General features: G+C 49.6%; 2 protein-coding genes across 5 annotated transcripts in view; both read left to right on the top strand.

Moving 5' to 3' along the window:
- The first annotated feature begins 1,277 nt into the window (after positions 1-1,277).
- LOC127470823 (putative methyltransferase DDB_G0268948) lies at positions 1,278-6,700 on the top strand. Of its 2 annotated transcripts, none has more exons than XM_051786795.1 (7): positions 1,278-1,451; positions 3,107-3,235; positions 3,489-3,649; positions 3,922-4,135; positions 4,778-4,878; positions 5,629-5,766; positions 6,281-6,700. In XM_051786795.1, exons 2-7 carry the CDS (start codon positions 3,125-3,127, stop codon positions 6,369-6,371), a joined length of 816 nt encoding a protein of 271 aa, XP_051642755.1. In that variant the 5' UTR covers positions 1,278-1,451; positions 3,107-3,124; the 3' UTR covers positions 6,372-6,700. The 2 variants fall into 2 exon arrangements, with proteins under 2 accessions (XP_051642755.1, XP_051642754.1); XM_051786794.1 differs by lacking the exon at positions 1,278-1,451 and adding an exon at positions 2,027-2,145.
- Positions 6,701-15,609: 8,909 nt separating this feature from the next.
- Positions 15,610-24,877, top strand: part of UBE2F (ubiquitin conjugating enzyme E2 F (putative)) — a 66,016-nt gene continuing 56,748 nt past the window's right edge. For all 3 annotated transcript variants that reach the window (XR_007904407.1, XM_051786806.1, XM_051786805.1), the window contains exons 1-2: positions 15,610-15,763; positions 17,626-17,758. Coding sequence is in view for 2 of the 3 variants with exons in the window: in XM_051786806.1 (XP_051642766.1) it covers positions 17,641-17,758 (118 nt within the window). In the remaining variant the exon portion in view is untranslated. The remainder of the gene's footprint in view (positions 15,764-17,625; positions 17,759-24,877) is intronic.

Here is a 24,877-nt window from a genome sequence, read left to right as displayed (position 1 = left end):
GCTGAGGGGATGTCAGCTGTTTTGTTTTCAGGAGGCAGTGCTCTTTCCCTAGGATGAAAAGAATTCAATATAATATTTAGTGATCTGTGGTGAAACGAACCACGGGAATACAAACAAAGTGGCTTTATCCATATCAAGATGAGACATTTCAGTGCTGTGGAAACCACAGTGCTGTTGGTGAAAAATATCAACAAGTGACACAGGCAAACTGACAGGAGTCTCCTTTGAGCTTTTTCCCCTAAAATAGATTGGGTTTTTTGTTTGTTTGTTTTTGGTTTTTTTAATAAATTTCAGAGTGAGATGCATTGCCAGTGAAAAAAACCCAAACATCTCCCTGGAAATAGTCCCAGAGGCTGCAGTGAAACCCCAGTGGCTGAGTGAGGAGGATGGCCACGCACCTGGAGTGCTGAGCAAGGTGAGGATGCAGCATGGGCAGGGAATGCTGGCAGCAGAGGAGCACAGGGAGGCATCAGAAGCACTCAAGTGCTATATCCCAAGAACAGGAATTGCCTCCTGGCCATTGATAAGGTTAGGGCTTGGCTTGGTGATCCTGTTTGGAAAAGCAAAGCTCTGGGAGCTGTTTTGCCACTGCATTCTGCAGAGGCACAAAGGTGGGGAGGGGGCAGAGCCAACAGGCACATGACTTCAGGAGAGCAGGAGTGGAGGGATGAAGGATCTTAAATGCTCCTTTTCTGCATTAAGGTCAGAGTTTGGAGTTAATCCAGGACCCTGCTATATAATTCAAATCCACATGGCCTGTAGGTTTGGGGAACAAGTTGGGAAGACCCCAGGGCACTTTGACATTCCTAAAGTCTGTGAATTTAATGAGTGGGCTGGTAGGGACGATGGACAGTGTCTGATTCTCTGTGCCTGGTGTTTAAACTCATGTTTGGACTAAGGCTCAGCAACCCAAAGGTCAAGAAGACCAATTTATTGCTGTATGGTGCAGGGCCATTGGAGATTCACTGTCACTTGGGGAATACAAGAAAGTTGGGATAGGGAGTCAAAGGCAGCTGAATCCAGTGTGCCAAAGGTTGGGAGAGATAGCAAAGGACTGATGCCATTTGCAGCCTCTGCACTGCAGGTGTTTGGCCTCGGTAGCTAGAGGATAATCAGTTAAATACCACCTGTGTATTGCCCAGGAGAGCAGCCCATGCTATAGGGACCTCCGAGCTCAGAAGAGGGCAGGTGACTGAAGCCCAGGACATCAGCCCTTCCTGTCTGCAGTCATGCTCTCAGCAAATACAGGCAAACTTAGGGTATCTCAACCCTCAAAATGCTGGGTTATGAAACCACAGGGACCTTTGGTGCTTGTGTGGTATTTTCTCTTGGTCCAGGTACCACCCCGGCAGGATTAAGCAGCAGGTGACCCAAATAAAGCACTCCGGATGCAAACCCAGTAACTCCAACCCATGCTTTGATTCAGCAAACTGCTTCAAGGTGGTGCCTAGGTAAGTTCCTCTGATTTCTCTTAAAGTTAGGAGGGGCTTAAAGGCTGTGCTAATTAGCATAGACCCACGACTGCTGTGCCGAGTACAAACTGAGTGCTTCCCGTGAACCATGACTCGCTAGCTTCAGCTGCATGGAATTAGTATTACTCTTAGCAAAGGGGTAAAATCTTGCCCCAAAATCAGGGCAGATTGCCTACTCCTGAGATACCATGCTCTGTGCTCTTCAAGATGATGTAGGGGACTCTGTTTCTACATGTTCTCTTTCCGCTGGACGATAGGAGAGGCTTTCAGTGCAGACAGAGCGCTGTAGGTATGGCTTTGGCTGCCCGCAGCTTCGTATCCTGTTCTCCTGCTACCCTGTGAGCATCTTCTGGGCTCTGAATCCGCTTCCTGAGATGTGGGGGCTGCTGAGGGACCCCCGGGATCCGTGGGCATTTTGAAAGCTCTCTGTAATTAGTAACTACAGAGCTGTGTAAAGCCTAAGGCTCTGGGGCTCCAGCATCTCGGCGGGATGAGCCTCTGGAAGCTGCCCTCTGGATTTTACCCCCTGGTTCCGCTCCGGCCGGGCAGGGAGGAGCTGCGGGGCGGGCGGTAGGTACCGGGGGCGGCGCCGGCCATCGCCCGCTTTTCTTCCCCTTTGTCCTGCCCGGAGCTCCGCACGGGGAGGCTGCGGGAGCTGCGGGAGCTGCCGGTGGTAAGGGCGGGGGGCGGCGCGGGGGGCTGGGGGAAGGAGGCTCCTCTGAGCGCTTAGAAAGCAGCTGGAGGATCCCTCCAGAAAGGGCTTTGGAAGCGCTGCTGCTCCCTGCTGGGAGCTCCTGCCCTGCGCTGGTTGAGCATCTCTTCCTGCACCCAAGGCAGGATAACCCTTGATTGTCCGATGTGTTTGTGCGTCCCTGGATAAACTCGCAGCTCTCGCGTCGCTCTGCCCACCCCGCTCGCTGTGGGCACAGGGAGGGGGTTGGGCCCGTCAGACGGGGCAGGGAGCCCTTCTGGCAGGTTCTCGGGGTCTGTCCCCAGCCCAGGGAGCTGTCGCTGTCCCGCACGGCGCCTGCTCGGGCACCGAGACAAACAGGATACGGCCGAGAGCCTTCCGGTGCGGCGGGACGGGCTCGGGCAGCGCGCTTGGCTGCCGGGACCGCCCGGGGCGTGCGGGGACTGGGGGGTCCGGAGCATCACAGGGGCGACACAGTGGTGGGCGAGCCAGGGAACGCCCTGGGCCGTGTCCGTGAGAGGCAAAAAAATACCTGTCAATTGTGATTGACAACACAATCACGCAGAGTCGAGTTGTCGTGATTGTGTTGTCAGTTCTAAAACACGGGTTTCCTTAAAACAAAACAAAAAAACCTCCAAAGAAACCTCCCACAAAAAACAAGTGTTCTACTGTAGTGGTGATTTATTTCAGAAAACAGCCGGGGAGGGGGGGAAGCAAAGGAGTAAGGAGTGCTTCGCTGCTGGTTTCCTCCTGGGATTAGCTCACAGCCGTGGGAGGGATTCTCAGAGAGCAGGTTCACACTCCCCTGCCCGGAGCCTCATGGGCAAAGTCCTCCCGGGGCCCCCGCCAGGAACTGGAGGCTTTAGTGCCTGTGGTCACAGACTAAGTAGGCAGCAAGAATTTGATCCCATGGTGACAAACTCGGCTTCCTGCCTCTTCCCAGGTGCCAGGTTATCCAAGCATGACCACCCAGATGTTCGAGGGCAGAGGCCATGCGGCCGTCTACCAGAAATATAGGTTTGCACCAGGCAAAGAGCTGCAGCAAACCATCCTTGCCTACCTGCAGGAAAAGGTGAGTGGGGTATGGCCAGGTTGGAGGATATCTTTATTTGTGCGTGGTTTACCTTGCTGGGAGTGTTACCTTGATTGGTACCACAGGGAATGATAAATCAGCAGGGCTTAAGGCAAGATGGGGGCACAGGAGAGGCCTTCCACAGGTTCTGCCATGCCAAGGCTGTTCCTGAGTGGATGCTGTGGGAAGCAATGGGGTAAAAGCACAGAAACTGGGTGGCTGCCCACTGAGACACATCCCCTCCTCCCCACAGAAGGCAATCCCTGCTGAGCTGGTAGTGGATGTTGGCTGTGGGTCCGGACAAGGCACCCGCTTCCTTGCGGAGCACTTCAAGAAGGTGGTGGGGACTGACATCAGTGAAGCACAGATCCAGGAGGCCAAGGACACCTCCTCCATGCCCAATGTCTCCTACCTGTGAGTGTCAGGGAAGTGAGCTCAACCAAAGGCAAAATTTGGGTCCTTACATGGAAGTGGTGTTTTGTGAGTATGGTTATCTTAAGACCCAGCTGGCACCAAAGAAAGTCCTATTTGATGGAATTCCCGAGGTGAACAGGCATTATCCTACACTTCCAGTAGCCATGGTCTTCCCACACTGTCCTCATGGCCTCCAGAAAATACCCACTGGCTTCACGTCCTACCCTCTGATTCCTGTATCACAGATGTCTTTTTTCCCTTCCCGCTCCCAGCGTGTGCCCTGCGGAGGAGCTGCCATTCCAGGACGCCTCTGTGGACGTCCTGGCCTCGTTCACGGCCGCGCACTGGTTTGACATCGAGAAGTTCATGAGGGAAGCGCAGCGGGTGGTGAGGCCGGGCGGCTGCGTGGCCATCAGCACCTACACCGTGGACATGAGCCTGCGCTACGGAGATTGCTCCGAAAAGCTCACCAAAATCTTCAGGGAGGTGAGGAGATGGAACCCAAACCTCAGGGCTTCCCCTCCTGCTCTAGGCGCAGGAAAATGTGTATTACTTGGATACAGAGAGGAATCCTGGTGCAGGATGGGGCAGAAGAGGGATGGTTACCTGCAGGGACAAGGCTGAGATGGGATTTAGAGGCTCCAAAGCAGTGCTAAATCTGGCTGGATGAGGAGAAAAGGGATGCTAGCATTGATGGGGCAGGCTCTGGTAGGGTGAGAAGGGTGCCAGAGCATATCTGGGGGCTGGTATTGTCAAAGATACTTCTCCTGCTGTTGATCACAGAGAAAAGAATGGGGAGTATAAACTGTTTGGGAAAAGTCCTTTTTTAGTAATCTTTCTTGACAAAGGGTGTTTTAATAACTGGATAAAAGGAGCCTTTCCACAATCAGTAAAAGCAGTGTAGGGAGAAAGACAGAACCCTTACCTCTATGCTAAAATATCATCCTTAAATTCTGGGCACTAAGCAAGACTTTTGGTGTATTTTAATGCAACGAGTATTTAAAAAAAAAAAAAAAGGGCCACATGTGAATGCATCAGGTTTGGGCCTGAAACTGAGGTAAGTGGAAATTGAGAACTTCAAGTGGCTTTGTGCTTTTTTTTTTTTTTTTTAATACATTGTCTTTACAGTGCTGGGACCAGATTTTAAAATACGCACATAATAGACTAAAATTCGTCTTGGAAAACTACAAAGAGATCTTCGAGGCCTTGCCATTCCCAGACAAGAAGAGGTGAGCAGAACCCCCTCAGTGCAGCGCCAGGAGTGGATAAAGGGGGTGTCTCCTCCTCTGGGGGGCTGCTCTGCCTCCAGCCCAGCGAGGACACAAGGGAGCGGGGTGTGCCAGAAGCTCAGCCCAGCTGCTGGGGTTCAGCAAACCCCTGTGCATCGAGGCAGAGCTGTGTGGCTGCATTCCTGCTGCTCCTGGCTTTTATGTGGCTCTGCACTGAGCCATCAAGTGTGGTCTGAGGGCTGTGAGGACCCTTCCTGCTCAAGGCAGCCTTGGGTTGGATTTTCAGTTGATGGTCTAGCACAATTGGAGGTTTCTGGGCAGGTCACTTCATGGGTGAAAGGAAAAATAGAGTGAGGCAGAAACGTGCCCCAGACCTCTGGGGAGCCAGTGCCTGCCTCCCCACCAAGGCACGGGGCAGGGGCTGACTCTGCAGGCAAAAAGGATGTGGTGGTAGTGGTGGTGTGAAGGTGTTGGTGTCCTGGATGCTGGAGGGGATGGGGGTCTGCAGATAAGCCTGTACCAAAAGGGCTGCTCAAGTCACAGACTATATGAGATGGTCCCTGGAACCATCTTTGCACATCAGTCAGAGCTCTTGAGCCACCACATGCCACAATTGGATGTTGTTTCCATCTGCTGGACCTTTGATGGTGTCAGATACTTTATTCACCACCATGTCAATCTGTTATCTGTGTTCCCCTGCCTTTGAAATTTAACTTGTCAATACTCCTTTCTTCCCCATCTCTCTTGTAGAATCACTGATATCTATGACAAAATTCCCATGACTGTCGAGGGTGTGGTTGGTTACCTGGAGTCTGCCTCTCCATATCAAACCTTTATGAAGAATGACCCTGAAGCTGCAAAATCCCTCCTCCAAGAGACTGAAAAGAGGTGAGAAAACTGCTTGGGAAAACAAGCAGGATGTGGAGGACTTGTTTTCTACAGTGCACAAAGAGTGAAGTTGTAGAGACCCCTCTGAAGCTAGAAGTGAGCTGTGCAGGGGTGCACTCCCTCCTTCCCCCCAGGTGTGGGTGGGTGTCTGTCAAGGGTTAAACAGCAGATCCTTAAATGTTAAGTCCATGAAGCTCTATGGTGTGCTTGCGCTGATATATCCACTGAAGTCTTGTGTCAGAGGTATCTTGAGTTTCTTTGTCTCGTTCTTGATTAGCAGAGGGCACGAAAAATATTGGTGGTTGCATCTTCACCAACCTGTTTTGGCCTCTAGCAAGGGCATCCCTGTGCCTGCTAATTTATTCACTGACCAGAACAACCCTTGTGCAGCAGCTGGAAGCATCTGCCATCCAGGCCTTTGTGCTATGGGTGGAAGAGACGTGTCTCTGGTTGTGGGTGTCAGGTTGGGAGCTGGCTGGACAGGGCGAGACCCTTCCTCTGCTTCTCCTTGCAGGATGCTGGAGACGATGGGAGTTTCTTCCCGTGAAACCCCAGTGGAGTTCTGGGTGAGGCATGTCTGTGTGCTGGGGTGCAAGGGACAGTGAAAGAGGAAACCCTCCTGATCTGGTGCTAAAACAGAAGGAAAACGTGGGTTGTCTCCTAATACCCCACTTGCAGCCGCTCTTATTCTTTGGGAAGATTGATGCTGATTTCGGTGATTAAAATTTTGGTCTTCTGTGGAAAGCAGAGGGGGTTTTATGCCTCTGGGGTTCCTGCCCACCTTGGTCCTGCAGTGTGCCCAGTGCTTGCCCCCTCAGCACTGGAAGGGTCCTGTTTTGGGCTAGTGGTGGTTGGATTACACATGGGGAAGAGAATCACAGTAATAGCTGAGAAACTTGCTGCATTTCTTACACAATTAATAATAATTAAAAAAAGTTGATAAAAGGTTGCCCGTGGTTCCTCTTTTTAAGAGAGGCTGTGAAGCACCTGCTGGGTGGGAATAACTGTGCTACATAGACATTGTGTGTCCTGAGTGGCTTTCTGCTCTGTGGGGGAGATGAGTTTTGGATAGGAAGGGCCATTTGCCCCTTTCCCTGCCCAGGCTGAGGAGGTGTGTGCTATCTTTGAAGGCTGGCTTGCAAAGGGGCTGTTCTCAGCCAGAAGGTGCCCCCATCCCTGGTGCTTAGCTGGCTGGTGCAGGTGTAACAGCAGCTTATCTGCCCCAGGAGTGCTTTGGCTCTAGTGAGTCCCTTACCCTCAGCACAGCTCGGGAGCCTTTCTGGGATCGCTGCCACAGGGGAGCAGGTTTCTGCCCATTATTACCCACCCACACTGCAAAGGGAAGATTAGAGGCTGCATTTTGGGGAGGGGCAGGTGGAGACATGAGGGCTCAGAGCCAGGCACAGCCCAGCACAGGTCCCCTCCTGTTTGCTTTCTGCATATTTCAAGTTAAGGCACAGCCTCTGTGAGGACTGTTCCCTTTCCTGTAATTTCTGCCCATGGCAAGAAGGCTGCCCTGGCACTATGGGGAGGGCAGTGCCCTCACTCTGTTCTGCCTTTCTTAACAATGCACCAAAGTAAAAGTGGCACATCTGCTCCCTGCCCCAGAGAGCACACCTGGAGAGGGGCTTAGAGGGCCTGGAGGTGCTTCCACTGTGGTCTTGCGCTCTCAGGTGTGGTCCTGACTGAGCACCCTCAACTTGGCAGAGGTGCTGGACCCTGGGCATGTTTCCCCTGGGGTCACTGAGTCCTGGCTCAGCTTGCCCAGGGTGGGGAGCAGAGGTTTGGCCCCCAGGAGGGCGGTGGGGCCCTGGGAGGCCAGCTATGGGGTGGGAAGCCCATCATGGATATGAGGTTGGTCTCTGTGTCCATGGCCATGTGCTGCAGCAGTGATGCTGGATCCAGCCCTGCTGCTGTCACCAGAGGAGAGGCTGCACAGGTGCAGGATGGGTTTGGGTGAGCAGCAGCCATCAGGCCTCCCTTGCCAGGTGAGGACGGGGCTGGTGGCTTGTCATCTCCTGAGGGTGCACAAGAGGTCTCTCTTCCCAGGGTGACACTGCTACTGGGGTGCCAGTGGCCTGACTGGCTGCCTGGGCCAGGGCAGCCCCAGCTCTGCTGGCAGGGCTTGTTCTGGAGAAGGGCATCCCCACAGCCAAGGCAGGGAGGAAACCCCCAGGAGGGAACACCCTATGTCCCTACAGTGCTGGAGCAAAGGTTCTGGTGAAAAAGTGTTTGGGCTTTTTCCTCATTTTAAATTTAAAACAAGTTCGTATTATTAAGTCTGCTCAATAATTAACTCAGTAATTCCCAGCCCTTCCCTCTGTGCATCCCCAGGGTCATGCAGCAGGTGCCAGGCTGTGCTGTGACACCAGGGGTTGCATCACCACCGTGTTCGGGCGCGGTGTCGGCAGCGGAGCGGCGCAAACCATCGCGGCGGTGACAGCTCGTGTGCAGAGAGGTGCTGGAGGGTTCTGGGGCGTGCCACTTTGGTGGCACCGACACCCTGGGCTGGCAGGGACAGGTTGGGCAACAGCTGCCAAGTGGAGCCCACCTGATGTCCGCTGTCCCAGCACCATCAGGCCCTGGGCAGGTGTCCCACGCATTTATTTTTAAAGCTGGCTTTTTTGGGGCACACTTTTTGTCCCTTCTACCTTCTTTTCCCAGACCAGTGACTTTAGCAGGAGCCAATTCCTCCCAGATAAGCCTGCTGGCTACAAAAGGGGTCAGGAAGGAGCCTTACTGGGCTCATCCTTACCCACTCCAGTGGCATTGCCTGTGGCCAAGACTTTCCCACGTTGTACCACGTAGCGGCTGATGAGTCACCTGATGAGCAATTACCTCACCTATGCTGACGCCAGCCCTGTCCTCAGCCGTGTTTCACTTTCCTTCTTGCACATGGAACTTCCGAACTTCCCACCCATCTGGGATTTCTTGCTCCAAGCAAGTTCAAGTGGCTCCAGCCTGCTGGGCCATGTGAATCCAAGGGGCTTCCACCATCACCCTCTGTGCCGCTCTCCTGGCACAGCACTGTCTGCAGCCGGGGCTGGAGCGATGGCTGTGGTGGGTCCCCAGTGTCCTGCAGACCCTGCTGGGCACTGTGTGGTGTCCCCAGCCCATGCTGGCCTTGTAGGACCCTCCTCTGCCATGGCAGGAGCTGCCAGTGGCACGGTTTGGAGGAGCTGTGGTGAATTCAGCCAGGCCCTGCTGGCTGGACTGTGATATGGTGGAGCATGGCATCACCATCACCGTGTGAGACGCATGCCAAGGCCCAGGATGGAAAAATCCCTTGATTCTGTTCAGCCAGGCACCTGGGGCTTTGGCTATGGCCGCAGGGGAGTGTGGCACAACTACCTGAGCAAGGCACCCAGGAGGGATCCTCACCCCTCCATCCATCCACCCTGAGGGCCAAGGGCCATGCTCATGGCCTGGCTTCACTCTCGAGCTTTCACTTTTCTTCGCTGCCTCTGAATTTCCTTTTGCGTGTGTGAAGACATGAGGTTTCGCTTTACTTCTCCAAACAGAAATGACACCTGGGACATAAAAGCCACAGTGCTGGGAAACAGGAGCCAAAACTGGGTCCCACGGGGCTGTGATGCTGCTGTGACCAGATGGGTGACCCAAGAGTGTCTCGGCAGGGATCTGTGGTGTGGGACAGTGGTTCATGGTGGATCACCCCTCTCTCATTGGGGGACACATTTCTTTTTCACAACTGCTGGGATTTTCTGGTGAGGTGCTATCTATTCCAGCTGAGCTGTGCCTCACTTGAGCAACATACATGGCATTATTTATGCTGGTTTGGGCTTTTATTTCAAAGCTGTATCAATCATGGACTTTGTTGCATTGAATAAAAATTATTCTTCTAAGTCTGTGGTTTTCTTTAATGGGAGAGAAGGGAAACACAGAGCTGTTGTCCTGTTTAGTGAGAGGGCAGGCAAAGGAGCCAAGCCCAGGGCTCAGGCTTTTAATTACTGACCTCACCCACCCTGTTACCAGGGGGGAGGCTGGCATAGGAGCCTGGTCCTGTGGCCCTATGTGTGGCTGGAAAACCTGTGCCCACCATGCTTTTACCACTGTCTTTTGCTGTCCTGGCTCTTCTCCAAGCTGTATCTGCATCCAGCTTGGTCAAGGTGGAAATAGTTGCTGTCCCATCCATGCTGCCTTCTCCTCCTCCTTATTTCCATCATGGTTTTCCAGGAAAGACCTGAGTAATCTGAGATACTGCTGGAGTAGAGGAGGGGCTCAAGAAGGGCTGGATGGACCTTGTGAGTCAACAGCTGGTTCTGCTCTGCCTCTTCAGAAATTATCTGGACAATGAGGGAGAGGGTACCCTGGGGGTACCAAGTTTTGTGGTGACACCAAACTGGGAGAAGTGGATGACAGCAGAGAGTCATGCTGCTGTCCCCAGGGACCTTGACAAGCTGGAGAAATGGGCTGATGGAACCTCCTGAAGTTCAACCAGGGAAAGGGCTAAGTCCTGCACCTGAGGAGGAACAGCCCCAGGCAGCAGGATGTGCTGGGGGCTGCCCAGATAGAAACCAGCGTGGCAGAAAAGGACCTGGGGGTCCTGGTGGGCACCAGGTTGAACATGAGCCAGAAACATGTCCTTGTGGCAAAGAACTGAATGGTATCTGGGGCTGCACTTAGAGGAGTGGACAGGAACATCTCTCCTATGAGGAAAGGCTGAGAAAGGAGGCTTAGGGACTCTTGGTGGTGCCTACTGACAGCATAGCAGAAAAAAGCTACAATCTGAAATGTGAAAATGCATCTGAACACAAAAGAACATTCACAGAGAGGCTGTGGAGTCACCACTCCATCCTTTGAGATATTCAAAACTGGACACAGTCCTGGGGAACCCACACTGGCTGACCCTGCCAGAGCAAGGACTGGACTGGATGATGTCCAGAGATCCCAGTCCACCTCCATGACCATGTCCATGCCACTCTGCCCACTCATAGGTGTATCTTTCCACGGGCTTGCTCAAGAACTTTTCTTGTTCTCTTGGCCTCTTTGAAATCAGCAGTTTATTTCCAAATGCGAACACTAAAAGTCAAGTCCTTCTGGAGCAGTGTTTTCCTGTGTATGGCCACCATGGGAGACACTGCAAAGTGCATTTATGCCTGTTGCTGCCTTACTGTCTTGGCTTTTTAGATCCAGGTATTGCCCTAATTTTCTGTATTTAATGCTTGATGAACACATGAAACTAAAAGCCCAGCAGCGATCGCAGGAGGTTACCTCGAGAGAAGGACAACTGGCTGAACGGGGGCACCATTCCCACTGTCACTGGAGGGATGTCAACACACCAGATTTGTGTTTCCAGGCTGAACAGGGAGGGAATCCCAGTGGCTTGTAGGGTGGCAGCCCTGCTCATTTCCAGCAGCCTCCCTTCACAACTCTGTGTCCCACCTGGAAAACGTTAGGTGGAAGTGCTTCTGCTTTCCCCCTTTTCCCTGCTTTGGTGGCGAGCCTGGTCCCCCAGGATAACACAGACATAGAGCTCATGCCTGCAGCCTGCACCGTGCAGTGCCTGCTCCCTGCTGCTGCTTTCCCCCCCTCCCTGCCATGGCCCTTTCTATAGGGAAACCGAGGCATGGACTCCTGCTGCCACTCGGGAGGCACTGTAACCCTCCCGGCCACCCCGAGGCTGCTGTCCCCGTGGGGCTGCGTGCCTGGGCTCTCCCGCAGCTCTCAGCGTGGGCCGGGCCTGGGTCGTGCCCGGTGTCCCCGCACTTGCCAGCACCTCTGTGCCACTCGGCGTGGCAGCGGCATCCCCCCACTCAGCCCCCTCGGAAGGCGTGTGCTGGAGGCAGCCCGAGCATCCCTCATCGCCGGTGCGCTCGCCCTGTCGAGGCGGAGCAGGCGGCAGGGCTGGAGGCAGCAGCGCAAGTAACGGAGGCGGGATTCCCGCCGCAGCTTTCGCTTTCCGGTTTCCAGAGCTGCCAGGCTGTGGATTTCCCTTCCAACGTGAAAGCAGTCACACCGGGCAGGTGGAATAAAAAGCCGGGGAGATGGGGCAGCAAGGCATCCACAGCCAGCAGAGCAGAGCAAGGAAAGAAGCTCCCCAGGACAGCCCAGCATCTCCACAGCTGAGAGAGCCACCTGTGGCACCTGTCAGGCACCTCTGCATCAGGAGTTTAGCAAGTCCTGCCCGAAGTCCTCCAGTTCATTCTCTCTGGCATCTTGCACCGCAGCCTCCACTGCTCACCATCGAGCTCTCATCAACAAAATGCTGTGTCTCCATCTCACCCCACTGCTTGTGCTGGTGCTGGGGGTCAGCCTGGGGGCTGCCTTTCCCCACAACAGCCTGAGGAAGGGCTGCAGCCTGTTCAAGTACAAGCAAGTCACATTCGATGAGAAGAAGGCTGTGAAGAAGATGCAGAAGGAGTTTGTGAGTATCGCTGGCAATGGGGGCTGTGGGCTGGGGAGGGGGGGCAAGGCAGAGGAGATGCTGAATTTGAGACCTGAGTGACAAACTGGATGTTTTCTGCAGCAGTCTGGGGAGGAGGAGGATGTTTTTCATGGGAGTTTGGGGACATGAAGGATGCTGGGCCAAATTTTGTCCTGGTTTCAAACCACATGGCTGGCATGCACAACATCGCCAGAAGTCACAATGACAGTTGTTCAGTCTCTCTCTTGGTTTGTGCCTGCAGCGCAGCATCAGGCAGCCGGGCCGCAACTGCGACACCGGGCTCTTGGATCGGAAGTGGATGTCGGCACACCTGTCGGTAAGAGCACGGTGATGCTGTGACAAGGGGGCACAGCTCTCCTCTCAGCCAGTCCCACCCTCACCTGCACCCCAGGCAGGTCTTTGAGACTCCCCTCCTCCAGCCCTGGCTCTTTGGGTCCCTAACCACACACTCCTGCCACAGGTGCCCGACCGGGTGGTGCTGGTGGAAGCCGAGCTGAACTTCACCATCACGATGCTGCAGCTCTCCACCCACCCCGGCTTCACCAAGATGCGCCAGCGGCCCCTGGCCTTCCTCGCCCAAGCCCGTGAGGATCTGCGGGGCTGTGTGAGTGCCCCCTGAGCCCCCCACCCCATGCCAGCTCCGTGGCCCTGGCATTGTCGGCAGCACTGCGGGGCATCGCTGGTCCTTACCCTGCCATTTCCCTTGCAGGTGGCTCCCTCGCATCAGCCCTCTGGGGAACTGAGCCAGTGGCTGCAGAACCTGCAGGTGGCCATGAATATGGTAAGTTGGGTCAGCGGGGCCAGGGGGTCTCGGGGTGTCAGCGAGCGCACGGCCGCACCCTGACCCCATTGCTAACGCAGGCGCTGTCCCCGCCGCACGAGAACACCGGCTGCCTGCAGGACTACGCCGTCCGCCACGTCTTTGAAGTGCTGGAGGACCTGAACTGCGCTGCCCTCCAGGAGCAATGCTCTTAGCCCCCGCCACCGGCCCCAAAGGACACCCAAGGACCGGGAAAAACAACGGTTATTGCATCGCTGGACTGTACTTAAGCCTTTTTCTTACTCATGTGAGCTCAAGGAACAATTTTTTTTCACAGTTTTTTAAATTATTGGGGTTTATTGTGTGCTTATAAGTGGCTCAGGAGGAGCTGAAGAAATGCCCCTCCTGAAAGAATGGCAATGAACGTATTTATTGGATATCTTTATTTTGCTAGTTTTCAAAATGTTTTTAAGGAAATCTATTTTTTCACCTGCTATTTATTACAGAGTATATTTTGCATATTTTCCTGTATAAATTATTTTCTTGTATGCCATTTAATAAAATAGATACCATAAGCAGACAAGCTGCCATCGCATTTTTTACTATGCTTTGCTGTAATACAACAGCAGAGGTATTGCACACACATCCTTGCAAGGACATTGTCCAAATGAAACCTCATTCTGTTTAATCTGGGGACAGGGAGGGAGAAATGCCTGGATGTTGGGCTCTTTGGGGAGCTTTAGTAGATTTTATCTCCTGGCCATGCCCCATCTGCTGCCACCTGATGACAGGAGCAGCACCTGAGGCAATGAAAACCCATCAGGAGGGAAATGCCCTTGGGCCAACACTACAGACAGGCAGGGAAAGCCCCAGAGGTGTGTCTGGAATTGCACATGGACTCCTGGATTTGGTTACAGTGAGGCACAGCTAATCTCTCAAAAACAGCTGCACCAGTGTTTTGCCTGTGTGGCCACAGATTCCCAGGAACAGGAGGATGCCATCAGTGCCTGTTTGGGATCCAATCCCCTGACCCTGCTCGCTATTTGACCCCTCGGTTTTGAAGTCTTGCAAGAAATCCCATTCTCTGGAGCCTATGTATAGTCAACATCTGGCAGGGGAGGTTGTTTCTAGAATATTTCTGGACTAAAGTGCTGTGCTGTGATAGCCAAACAATACATGGATCTGGAGAGAAAAGCCTAAGGAGGCAAGATGGTGTTTATTCATCCTCCAAAATAGATGTATTTAGGTTGTCCTGCTCTCACTGAGGTATCTATCAAGGCATTGTTCCTTTTGCCAGGCAAAGGCTGTAGGCTGTAGTGATGGGGCAGCCAGGCTCCTCAGGAGCTGGGAGCAGGAGTGGTGGGGACAGCTGGGAAGTGCAGCTGGCCAGCGTTAGCCTAATGCCCCTGCCACCTTTTTGTAGCTCAGGGTAAGTCCTCTGTTTTTCCTGGAGGGTGACTGGAGGTGGGCAAGGAGCACTTTAGCTTTCCCTGCAGACTCACAGGAGTGCCAGGAGGGAAATACTGGGGAGTCAGAGCACTAAGCCAATTTAAGGCCTCAGAGTATGGGTTCTGTGCTGGTTTAACTAGATTTCAGTCAGCAAAATTCCAATTTTTTTGGGGGGAGGAGGTGGTGGTATCATTCCAGTGAAGGTTTAGGACACAGTGAGTATTTCAACAGTTGTCAGCCAAACGTTCCTTGCGTTCGGACTCCAGCTTTGCCTTATCACACTTTCTAACCAGGGTGCTGCTTTCATGCCTGGTTCCCTTATTTAATGGAAGCCACCAAATGGAGGAATTTAACTTTATGCACCTATTTTACAGGTGGAGGGGGCTGATCTAACACAATTGTTTAAATTTCTAAAGATTTTGGTCGGTCTATTTATGATACCCAGGTAATTCACTCTCAATTACTAAATGTGCTCTTATGATCATTTTTTTACAGAGATTTCATCTGATTCAATGTTGCTCCCATTTGATTCACTATTGCTTCCACTAATCTGCTGCTGGAATGCACAAATAGTCTATTAATTTAAGCAGGCACTAAGGCAATGATTGCAGCAAGCCTGGTTATGTTCCACTTGTGAAACCACCCTGACAATTGTTGTTTTTTTCCCTTCTTGCTGTGTTGTTATTTGCCACAGACTCAGTGTAATTTATATTGTAACTGAATCACCGCCTTTTCCGCAGCTCTATGAGGGAACTATAAAATAATGGAATGTATTGGAATGGGCTGCCCAGGGAGGTGGCGGAGTACCACCATTCCCTGGAGGTTTTTAAAGACAGACTGGACGTCTAGGTGACACAGTGGTGTTGGGTCGTAGGTTGGACTCGATCATCTCACAGGTTTGGGGTTTTTTTTTCCAACCTATTTGATTCTGTGATCCCAAATCCCAAATCTTCATTCGCGAAACCTAGCCATGATGATGATTCTGTGATTCTGCTTACAGAAGGTGAGAAAATTGAGCCTGGGGACACATAACTCAGTCGGAAGACCTCAACTCCCCTCGGGGCACTGGGTCACACCGCTCCCGCCGCCCCTGAGGGGACGACCCAACATGGCGCCGCCCTCCCGGCGGACAGTGGCCGCCCAGCGCCGCCGCCACCGCCGCCAAATCTCGCGAGAACCCCGCGGGCGCACTGCCCGGCCCTATCCTCGCTCTCGCGAGATCTCCGCTGAGGGAGGGAGGGAGGAGGAGGAGGGGAGGGAGAAGAAGGAGAGAAGGAGGAGGAGGAAGAGGAAGAAAGAGTCCGAAGGAGCTGCCGCTCCTGCCCGGGCCGGCGCCGGGGATGGTGTTGGCCGCGGCAGCCGGGCCCTGACGCCGCGCTCAGGTACGTGCGAGCCGTCCCCCTTCCCTCAGCCCTCCCCGCCCGGGCCTGGCCCCTCCCGGCGCCCCCACAACTCCCGGGGCGGTCCCGGCCCGCCGGGCCTTGGGCACACTTGTGTCCCCCGGCCCAGCTCTCCCGGCCCTCGGAACCCAGCGATCCCCCTGCCTCTGCGGAGGGGCTCCCGGGCCGCCGCTGCCTCCGCTCCCGGCGGAGCTGGGGAACTCCCGGGGCTCTTGCGCCCTTCCCTATAAATAAGCAGTCTCCCCTCCCTGGCCTGTTTCTCCGGGGTCTGCAGCGGGGAAGCTTTGCTTGAACTGTTGGGGGCTTCCTTGCCGTGCTCCGCTGGAATTTGGGGTATAGTTGAAGCGAATGATTTCTTTTTCACAGTGATCACGCTTCTCTTGGGTTTCCCGGTTTTCCGGGACAAGCTATAAAGATATTTGGACATTTAATGCCTATCGGAATTGATTTAATTTGGAATTGGCACCTAAACGATGGGGGTTTTTTGGAGTGGAGAGGTTGCCGGCAATTTACAGATTTATTTCTTTTCATGTAGAACGCCGTTCAGTACTTCCCAGACTCCCCTACTCCCCCCCCCCTTTTTTTTTTAAGCAGCTGTTGGTTTTCCCTCCTCCAAAGAAAAAAAGATCTGTGTTCTCTGCTTATTCTTCCTTTCTCTGGGGTAGCAGGATGAAAAAGCTTACTGTATGTTTCAGTTGAGCCAGCTGGATTTTACATTTACACCCTAACGTTACTTTTGTTTTTAAATATATTTTGCAGCTGACACACACATTTGTCAGCTCCAGAGAACTTGACCTCCTTGTAGATCTCACCAGAGTTTCATACTGATAGGGACTATTGTGAAATATATGTTTCCCTTTTTTTAAGTCTTTTTGCTCAGTTATCTGTTATGTGTTTCTCAACCCCCAGGTAAGGATTATACCGTGACTTTTTGCAATTTTTCCCCTTTATTTGGTTGAATTAATTAATATGATTTAAAGGATAAACATTTCTCCTACCATTTTAGTGGTGGGGGGGCCTGAAGGGTTTAGATCTTGTCAGCATTATGTTGGTTTTGCCAAACTTAAGAAGAATGAGTTGCCTTCAACTAAGAATAGTTACAAAATGTATTAAGCCATGACAGACTGGATGCTTTGGTTTAATGACTTTGGCATTCTGTCCACCTTTTATTGTAATTATTTATCATTGCAGTTATCTTCTAGAGTGGCTGGGTAACACAGCAAAAGTGTATCTTTATTTCACTTATTGAGTCTCAGAACTTTTTACACTGTGGAGAGTTCCTGTTGTGCAGCTGCGTGGATCATTGCACTGTTTGCAGCTTAAGTCTCTTTTCTGTGTCCTGGGAGCTGCCTCAGAGCTTGCTTCCCAGGGTTAGAGAACAGTTCCAGTGATCCCTCCCCTTTCTCTTTGTTATTTCTTATATTTTGGCCAGCTGAAAAGCGGCTCTGAACACTGTCCTGGGAGGTGTGGATGGGGAGGCTGTAGCAGACTGTCTGGCAGGGGTATTTCCACAGCAGCTCTTAGGAAGGAGCAGTGTCAAGCAGTGAAATTGCATTGTGAACACTGATGTAAGCCTGACCTTTCTCCCCCTGCAAAACTGAGCTTCCCCTTGGCCTAACAAACTGTAGCTCTTTCAGTATTCACAGCCCAAACAAAATCTTTCTCTGAGCCATCCTCATCTTTAATCCCAGTTGTGTGAGCTGTGTGCAGCGTACTCTGTGTTTGACTGCTGAGAGAGAATGTGATGGAAGTTCGCTCCTTATTCAACAGCTGTGAGTTGTTTTCATGCTGCACCCCAGTGCTTCATTTCTGGTGATGGGCTTTCCTCTCCCTCTGTGTTCCAGGTGGAAGCAGCAGGAATGCTAACACTGGCAAGCAAGCTGAAGCGGGATGATGGTGTCAGAGGACCCCGTGCGTCCAACCCGGCGTCGGACTCTACTCGGAGGGTGTCTGTGCGGGATAAATTGCTTGTTAAAGGTGAAAGGGACTTGTACTGAAATATTTTGGGGGTTACGGTTTGCGGGTGTGGTGCCAGTAAACAACACTAAATTGCACAGGAATTTCCAGAGGTGTTTTTGAAATGGCTTGTGACTTACCTCAGGTGATGTGACTTACCTCAGGATTGCTGCTGTAGGGTGTACATTGACATACATCTCATCTCCAGCAGCTCTTTGCCTGTAGGACACTTGTTTTCATTGAATAGTGAAAACCAAGACAAGTGTCCTCCTTACTCTGCTGAAAAATTGACCCATTATAAGGAACTCTGTCATCAATTAAAACGTGATGAAAATTGCCACATGAGTATCTAAACATGTAGGAGGAGAATATCAACAATAGTATATTTGTCTTGATAGGAAGGTGTTTTTTGAGCAAAAACATAACTGCCTGTGACAGGAAAAAACATCCTGAGGGTAACAGCAGTGTTCCAGAGGTCTTTAATGGTGCAGGTCATAGGCAGCAAAGTTTAAAAAGATTAAAAAAAGCAAGGCAGGGAGATATTTTTGTAGACCTGGAGTCTCTAGAAGTTGAGGATGAAGCTGTGAGTTAAAAAAACCAGTGCTCGTTTTTGTATTGCAATACGGTTTGTTCTAGGAGGGCTGCTGTAGGGTGTTACTGGTGGGGAAAAAAGCCCCAAACTTTCACTTTGTGGCAGTTCTGGATAGATGGGGTAGTTTGTACAGCAATAATTAAACTGCTTTATAGTGAAATCAGGGGCAGCTCTTTTTTGTACCTATTTTTTTTTCCTGTAACGTAGATAGTATTAAAAATCTGTAGGTGCCGACACTTTGCAGTTACTGTGCCCTTAAACTCAGATTTACTCCCTCTGGTAATAGTTGAGTGTTTTAATGCTCGAGCCGTGCAATGCTCTAGTGGCAAGGAGTGTATTGTTTAGGTGGATGTTTCTGCTAAAAATGATCAATAGCAAATATACTGCTGTTGATGTGTAAGCTGCCACTATTAGGGTTTGTGCCAGTCACAGGAAACTCACATTTCCTGGTCTTGTTTTAGAATGATTTGAGACTGACAAGGGTGTATTTGCCTGACTGGTATTACCTAACTAGCATTGCCTATGGTTTTTTTTTTCAAATTAGGGTAAATTCTGTCATGTAACTTTGCTGGAGCAAGGTGTCACTGCAAATGCTGCTGCCTCAGTGCCCTGGGAAGTGCCACAGGTAGACTATAGCAATGGTATATTCACAATTTTCTCTCTGTACAGTTCTAAGGACAGGGACTTTTAATAACTCTGATGTGATCATTCTTGAAAAGAACTTGCTTTAGACTTCCAGTTTGGAAATCCTTAGTGAACTCCAGTTCTGAGGGAGGAAGATTCAGGTAGGAGAAATAAGCTCTTTAACCAGGCTAAGCTACAAAGCCAAATGACTAAATAATCTGAGATTTTTGCTAAACCTGCAGGTATAGACTCGAGAGGAAGAGAGCAGTGCAATATAAATGCGCTTCCAACTGCAATGATTGGTGTAGTGTGAGGTGCCATAAGACATTTTACTGTACCCTTAGAGCAGTCATGTTTTTCATTTTTAGAGCTAAAACCTTCCCAAAGTCTGCAGGGAGGAAGAGAACATGAGCTATAGAAAATTAGTATTGACACTGTGATTGCTATGGCTGCATTAGCAAACCAGCACAGACTTGAGTATTGAACGAGCTGAGTCCCAAACTGACAAATGGTGAAAGCAGGTCACTGCTCATGTGCCTCTGACAAGTGCTGGGTGCTGGATCCTCCTCTGATTGTGCATGGAAGTTGTATCCCTGCTGTGGAATGTGTGGCTTATGCCACTTAAAGAGTCACTGTCAAAGGTACAGTGAAAACGTCCTTAAATATAAATTTGCAGAAGAAGTTTGGGAAGGTTTCTGCTGCTTCTTACTGCTTGGATAATGCATATAAAGAGAAATCAAGTTAGAATCAATTAAGAGTTATTTCTACAGAGGCTGGAATGGAAAGAGTGAAGGGGGCAAGGACCCTTAGTTGAGTCAGTTGAGTCGTGAGATTCAGAGTGAACCCCCTTTCATTCTGGACTCCTTTTCAGGGATGAATCTCAGTGTGGCTGGGTCCAGTATTAGGGTTGGACTCAGTCAACAGTTTGTCTAAAGAATTTAGCAGCACTTAATCATAAAAGCACTTAAATATTGGACTAATCACTAACCAGCTGTAAACATAACAATATTCTAGATTCAAGATAATAACATGTATACTGTGTTATGGGGTGTTCAAGTCAATACACAGATACACAAAGATATAGAGAGAGGGACAAATGTGTAAAGGTAACACACACATGTATGGATATGTGTGCCTACAAGTATATTCCTATTGAAAAATTCCCCTCCAGAATCAGTGAAATACTCATGCTTAATGCCTTTTTGGGCACTACTGGAGTTGTCTGTCGTTCGAGTGAGGATGATACCATTTCACTTGGACTATAATTCAGATGAGAAATGTTCCAAAGCTGTCAGGGGATGACTGATTACTCCTCCTCTCATCTCCCACCTTGTTGAGGCAGCAGGAGTTCCTGGTATGGTCAGTGCTGCTCCCACCTTGGCCTGGCAAGAGTTCCTAGAAGAGTTAAGGAATGCTTCACCACTGAGCTCTTGTGCAAAGGCCAAGGCCTGACAAGAGTTACTGAAATTGTAGAGCAGGCCAGAGGTAGGGCGGGGAGGGGAGGGTCTCCCAGTCCTGATGCTCTCCCAGAAGAATTGTAGGAACAACTGTCAGTGTGTTAGAATGGTTTCTGGACTCAAATGGGAACTGACAGTAGAAGCAGATCATCTTAGTACAACTCCACTGAAAGTGAGAGGGAAATTCAGTAGCTAGTGTGAAAGATTTATTGGGGATATTCTCTTTTAAGCTGCTTTTATCTAAACGTGGACCATTTGTCTACAAAGTTTCTAGAATTTGCTCCAGCACTTTAAGATAGACCAACTGCAGCAGCATCTACGATGTTGAGAGGCTGAGGGAAGGTGAACTTGTGATGCTGACAGTGTTTTTAGGTCACATAAAGATGTGCAGGAATGAGTTTGGTAGGGAGGGCAGAGCTGTCTGCTCAAGGTGTGCATACAGCAGTGATACTCTGCATCTAGACTAGCACCAGTGCCTTTTATTGCCTGATTGTCTGGAACTGTAGTAGCCCAGCTGCACTTCAGGCTGCTGTTTTGCATCAACAAAGTTACAGGAGCCTGGAAGAGTAGCTGTAAGTACAAGTTGTTACTGGTGAGTGTTTAGGCTGGAGTTACCAAACAAACAGATGACAGTTGCAGAATGGGTGAAAGTCTCAAACAGTCTCCTGGCAATGGTGAATTAAAAAATAATCTGTTCTACATAAAAGAAGAGAAATCCTGGCTATCAGCAAGGGAAGAGGAGGAGATGAGAAGAGGCCCAAAGTGTTCTGTCAGCAGTGAAGCACCACTGTCCTATTCTTGATCCACAGTAAATTGGTGATAGTCTAATAAATTCTGCAGACAGATGCCTGCCAGCTTTGCTCGGGGTATTGTCCAGACACAGACAGTGGCTGGTTTTTCTCTGGAGTTAAGTTAAAGACAGCCTTGTTTGTGGTGATAGAGTGCAGTCCAGGAGGGCAGTCTGGGATCTCTTTGGAGGATGTGCTGTCACGCTGACAACCTTGCAGTGCTCAAATGTGTTGTGTGCAGAGACTGGTAAATAGATCAATGCCATTTGATGAAGGGTAGATGGCCATGACCCAGCCCCTGTTAGTGTTGATGATGCTTGCAAACCTTCAAAAATCTGGCACAGACCAACTCCATGCTGCCTTAAGGTAGGAAGAATAAGTAATAATTTAGGTATGATGTTGGCTGTTTGTACCATATGGATGTGAAGAAAATCTCAGTCAGCATCTGAAATAGTGTTGCCCGGTGCTGTCCTTGACTTTAGTGATGGCCTCAAGTTAAACAGGCTTTTTTACACTTCTGTGAAAAAGCTACTCTTAAAATACTGGTGCCCTTTGTTAGTTTTTCTAAGCCAGTCCTTTGATTTTTGTCCAGTGTTGTGTTATATTCAATTATCAATCATGGCTCAGGGCACTTGCTTTGTTGAGTTATTTAATGGGCATACTATGAATGGAAATATCTCTATTCTTAAAGTTTTGTTTAGGGAAGTAATTCTGAGGCAGCTGATTATTCTCTTCCAGCTGTTTTTCCTCTGGAGTGTTAAAATCGTGGCTGCTAAACAGGATTTGGCAGCAGCCTGTCCCGTGCAGGCTAACGGAGCACGTTTGGGAGTAGAGCAGGGCACATATGTCTGTGATGTGGAGTGTGCTGCTGGTTCTGATCTGAAACCTTGGGAAGGCACAGGAAAACATCCACCAGTTGGGAATCACTGAGGGCACGGGTTTCTGAGGGCATGGGGGGGCAAGGACTGGTAATTCAAGCTGCCAGGTCATGGAGAGAGGCTTTGTGGCCCAGGACAGAGGGGTCTGGAGAGAGACACCAAGCAGTGGCTAACATGTTTCAAGACAAGTCAAGTGGAGGACATGCAAACAACTGCAGAAGACGGAAAGCAAATGCTGATGAGAGGAAGAGGAGCAGACAGAAATGGTGCTTGAAGGGGCTCTGCTGCCTCTCTCACCTGGGAGAGAGGCTCTAACAAGGCACACCTTTGTTGAAAGTTCATCGTGACTTATCTGTACGTCTCTTTTTACTGGGTTTTCCATATGGGCTCTGTGGGAGAGTAAGGCCTTAATTCTATAGACCTAGTGCCCAAGTTAAAATAGAGCAAGCAGTTCACTTGCTTTAGCACCTTTCATTTTGTTCTGTGCTGCAGAGACAATTTTTGATGTTCTATTCATATCTAAGGGGCACTTCATTAAGTTGAGAACAGGGGCCACATGACTGCTCCTCCAGGATGTTGAGAATGCAGTGCTGAACTTGAAAGGCAGATCCTTTCTGGAAATTTGAAAGAGACTGAGGACAAGCCAAAGTGGTATTTAAAATTAATATTGTGTTATGAAGGTGACTACGAAATTGAATTCAAGATTGAGAGTGTGCCAGAGTGGCAGGAGTAGTAATGCATGTGTGCTTATGGATCACAAAGGTTGTCCCTTAAGCTGTGGTTTTTGTAGTGCACCTGAACATCATCATTCAGTTTTAAATTATCAGTACTGTTTTGATCGTGACAGTTGGAAATAACTTAATATATAAGAAAATGAGTTAACGTGTTTTACTCCTCAGTTGTTTTCAACATCTGTGGCTTTTCCAGCAGATTTCTGTAATTGGAAAATGTTTTGGGTGTGCCTTCGTATATAACCCTGAGAGAATGGAAGTGGGAAGCTGATTATGAAAGTGAGTTTCATGTGCATTGAAACTCAAAATGAGGAGAATCCATGTATGTGCTTTCTTCAAGCTATGAAAACTGAAGCTAATTTGAGAAGTTATTACTGAGACATTTTTCCAGGGCTTTGCTGACAAAGGGAGGTGCAAGGCATTGCTTCACTTATGCCTCAGGTTTTCAGCACACCTGAAATATGAAGTGATATATTGCAGACTTGGAGATTTCCAACCACAGTGGCTTTGGGTAGTTTTTGATGTCGGGATAATAAGCTTTGTTATAGCGTATGGAAGCTGAAGGTGTGATTTGATAGTGTCTTGTTTAAAATAAACATTTGGAAGCAGAAGGAGAATATACATCTTTTGCTCTACTGAAAAACTGGTGATATTAGTTGGCTTGTTTGACTTCTAATACTGGTCTGTGCAGTTCAGAGGAGCTAAGTAAGGAAAGCTGTAAAGAGAGATGAGAATTAGGAGGCATAGGCCTGTAACAGGGCAGGAGTGTGCTCCTATTTCTGTCTTGAGAACTGTCAGGGGTAGGGAGAGTTATTGTTTGTAAAGTCATTTATAAATAGCTCTGGTTGCTTGTGTTAGGCTTAGCTTTTCTCTCTTCTGTAAAGTTCCTAGGCTGTTTCTGAGGCATAATCAGTTTGTATTCAACTCTTCCAAAGTTTGTGGTAGGTTTAACTTTAAGCCTTGCTTTTTTATTCTTTTTAATGTTTCAAATAGCATTTGGAACTGTTCAAGCAAGGGCATAGTGGGGCAAGAGCAGGACTCTGCAAGGATACCACTGAGGTGTGCTTCTGCACCAGATCACAGGAGGTTTTAAGAACACCAGAATGGCTGTTTGGGAGCTAATGGTACTTCCTGAGACTTGGATTTTCTGGTTGGTTGTCTCATCTTAATGGTGTGAATTGAGACACAGATACTGATTTTCCATGAAATGACTGTGAAACGTAGTCAAGTTGAATTTTCTTTTCTATTTATCTGTAGTGACAGTCATTTTTTGAAAGAGGAGATCAGAAAAATTGTGATCTTAAGTTTATTCTTTAATTTAGTGAGGCTTTTTGAGCTCTTGGAAGTTCAGTGCATTGGAGCTCTAATTGTCACTTCCATGCTTTGCTTATTTACAGATCTGTTTAATAACTTGGCAGCCTGCACAAGGGGAGATTTCTTACAGAGAATGCTCTTGCCAAGGGTGTTGCTTTATGTAGAAAATGCATGACTTAAAACATCAGAATCTTAATGGGGCTTGAATGATGTGGCCAAAATATTTGCTTTTTGAGCAGCAACATACAAAAACGGTTTCTATGTCATGACTGTCACTATCAAAGAGTCATAGAATTTGGAAAACTCACAAACACTGTAGCTTTGGCCCATTAAATGTGCATCTTAATTGGTTAATTACCAATGTTTATGTATATTTATATGGCACAGTTAATAGTAACATCTGTTGCCTTACTTGATACTACTTTAAACATTCAGGTTATTGAAGCAGGTCTTTACCTGCATTTCTGTCTTTATAAAGTTGTTGCATTCTTAGTTTGTGGTTTGTTGCAGAGGGGGTTAGAAACCTTGATTTTGGAGGACTTGCTTTTGTGTGGATTAATTAGCATAGCATTCCCACCTGTTTACACTCCTGCAAAGAAAGAGGGAGCTGTTCCCTTCTCCCAGGTGTAAGTATTTTGTTTTCATGTTTCCAGAAGAAAACCCAGTCATTCTTGTACCAGGACAGAGGGAAACACAGAAGTGTGAACCCATTACAGGAAACTTCCACACTTCAAAGGAACTATGGTGGCAGTAAAC

The sequence above is a fragment of the Manacus candei genome, unplaced genomic scaffold (assembly GCF_025592945.1).
Source record: "Manacus candei isolate 608988 ecotype Guabito, Panama unplaced genomic scaffold, ASM2559294v1 h1tg000023l, whole genome shotgun sequence".
NCBI lineage: Eukaryota > Metazoa > Chordata > Aves > Passeriformes > Pipridae > Manacus > Manacus candei.
The sequence above is the reverse complement of the archived record's forward strand: the minus strand, read 5'-3'. Positions and strand labels throughout refer to the sequence as shown.

Bases quoted from the DNA above. Each gene is read 5' to 3' on its own strand.
- LOC127470823 (XM_051786795.1), top strand. From the start codon at position 3,125: ATGACCACCCAGATGTTCGAGGGCAGAGGCCATGCGGCCGTCTACCAG. The intron at 3,236-3,488 runs GTGAGTGGGGTA...TCCTCCCCACAG, and splicing joins TTGCCTACCTGCAGGAAAAG to AAGGCAATCCCTGCTGAGCT. The intron at 4,879-5,628 runs GTGAGCAGAACC...TCTCTCTTGTAG, and splicing joins CCATTCCCAGACAAGAAGAG to AATCACTGATATCTATGACA.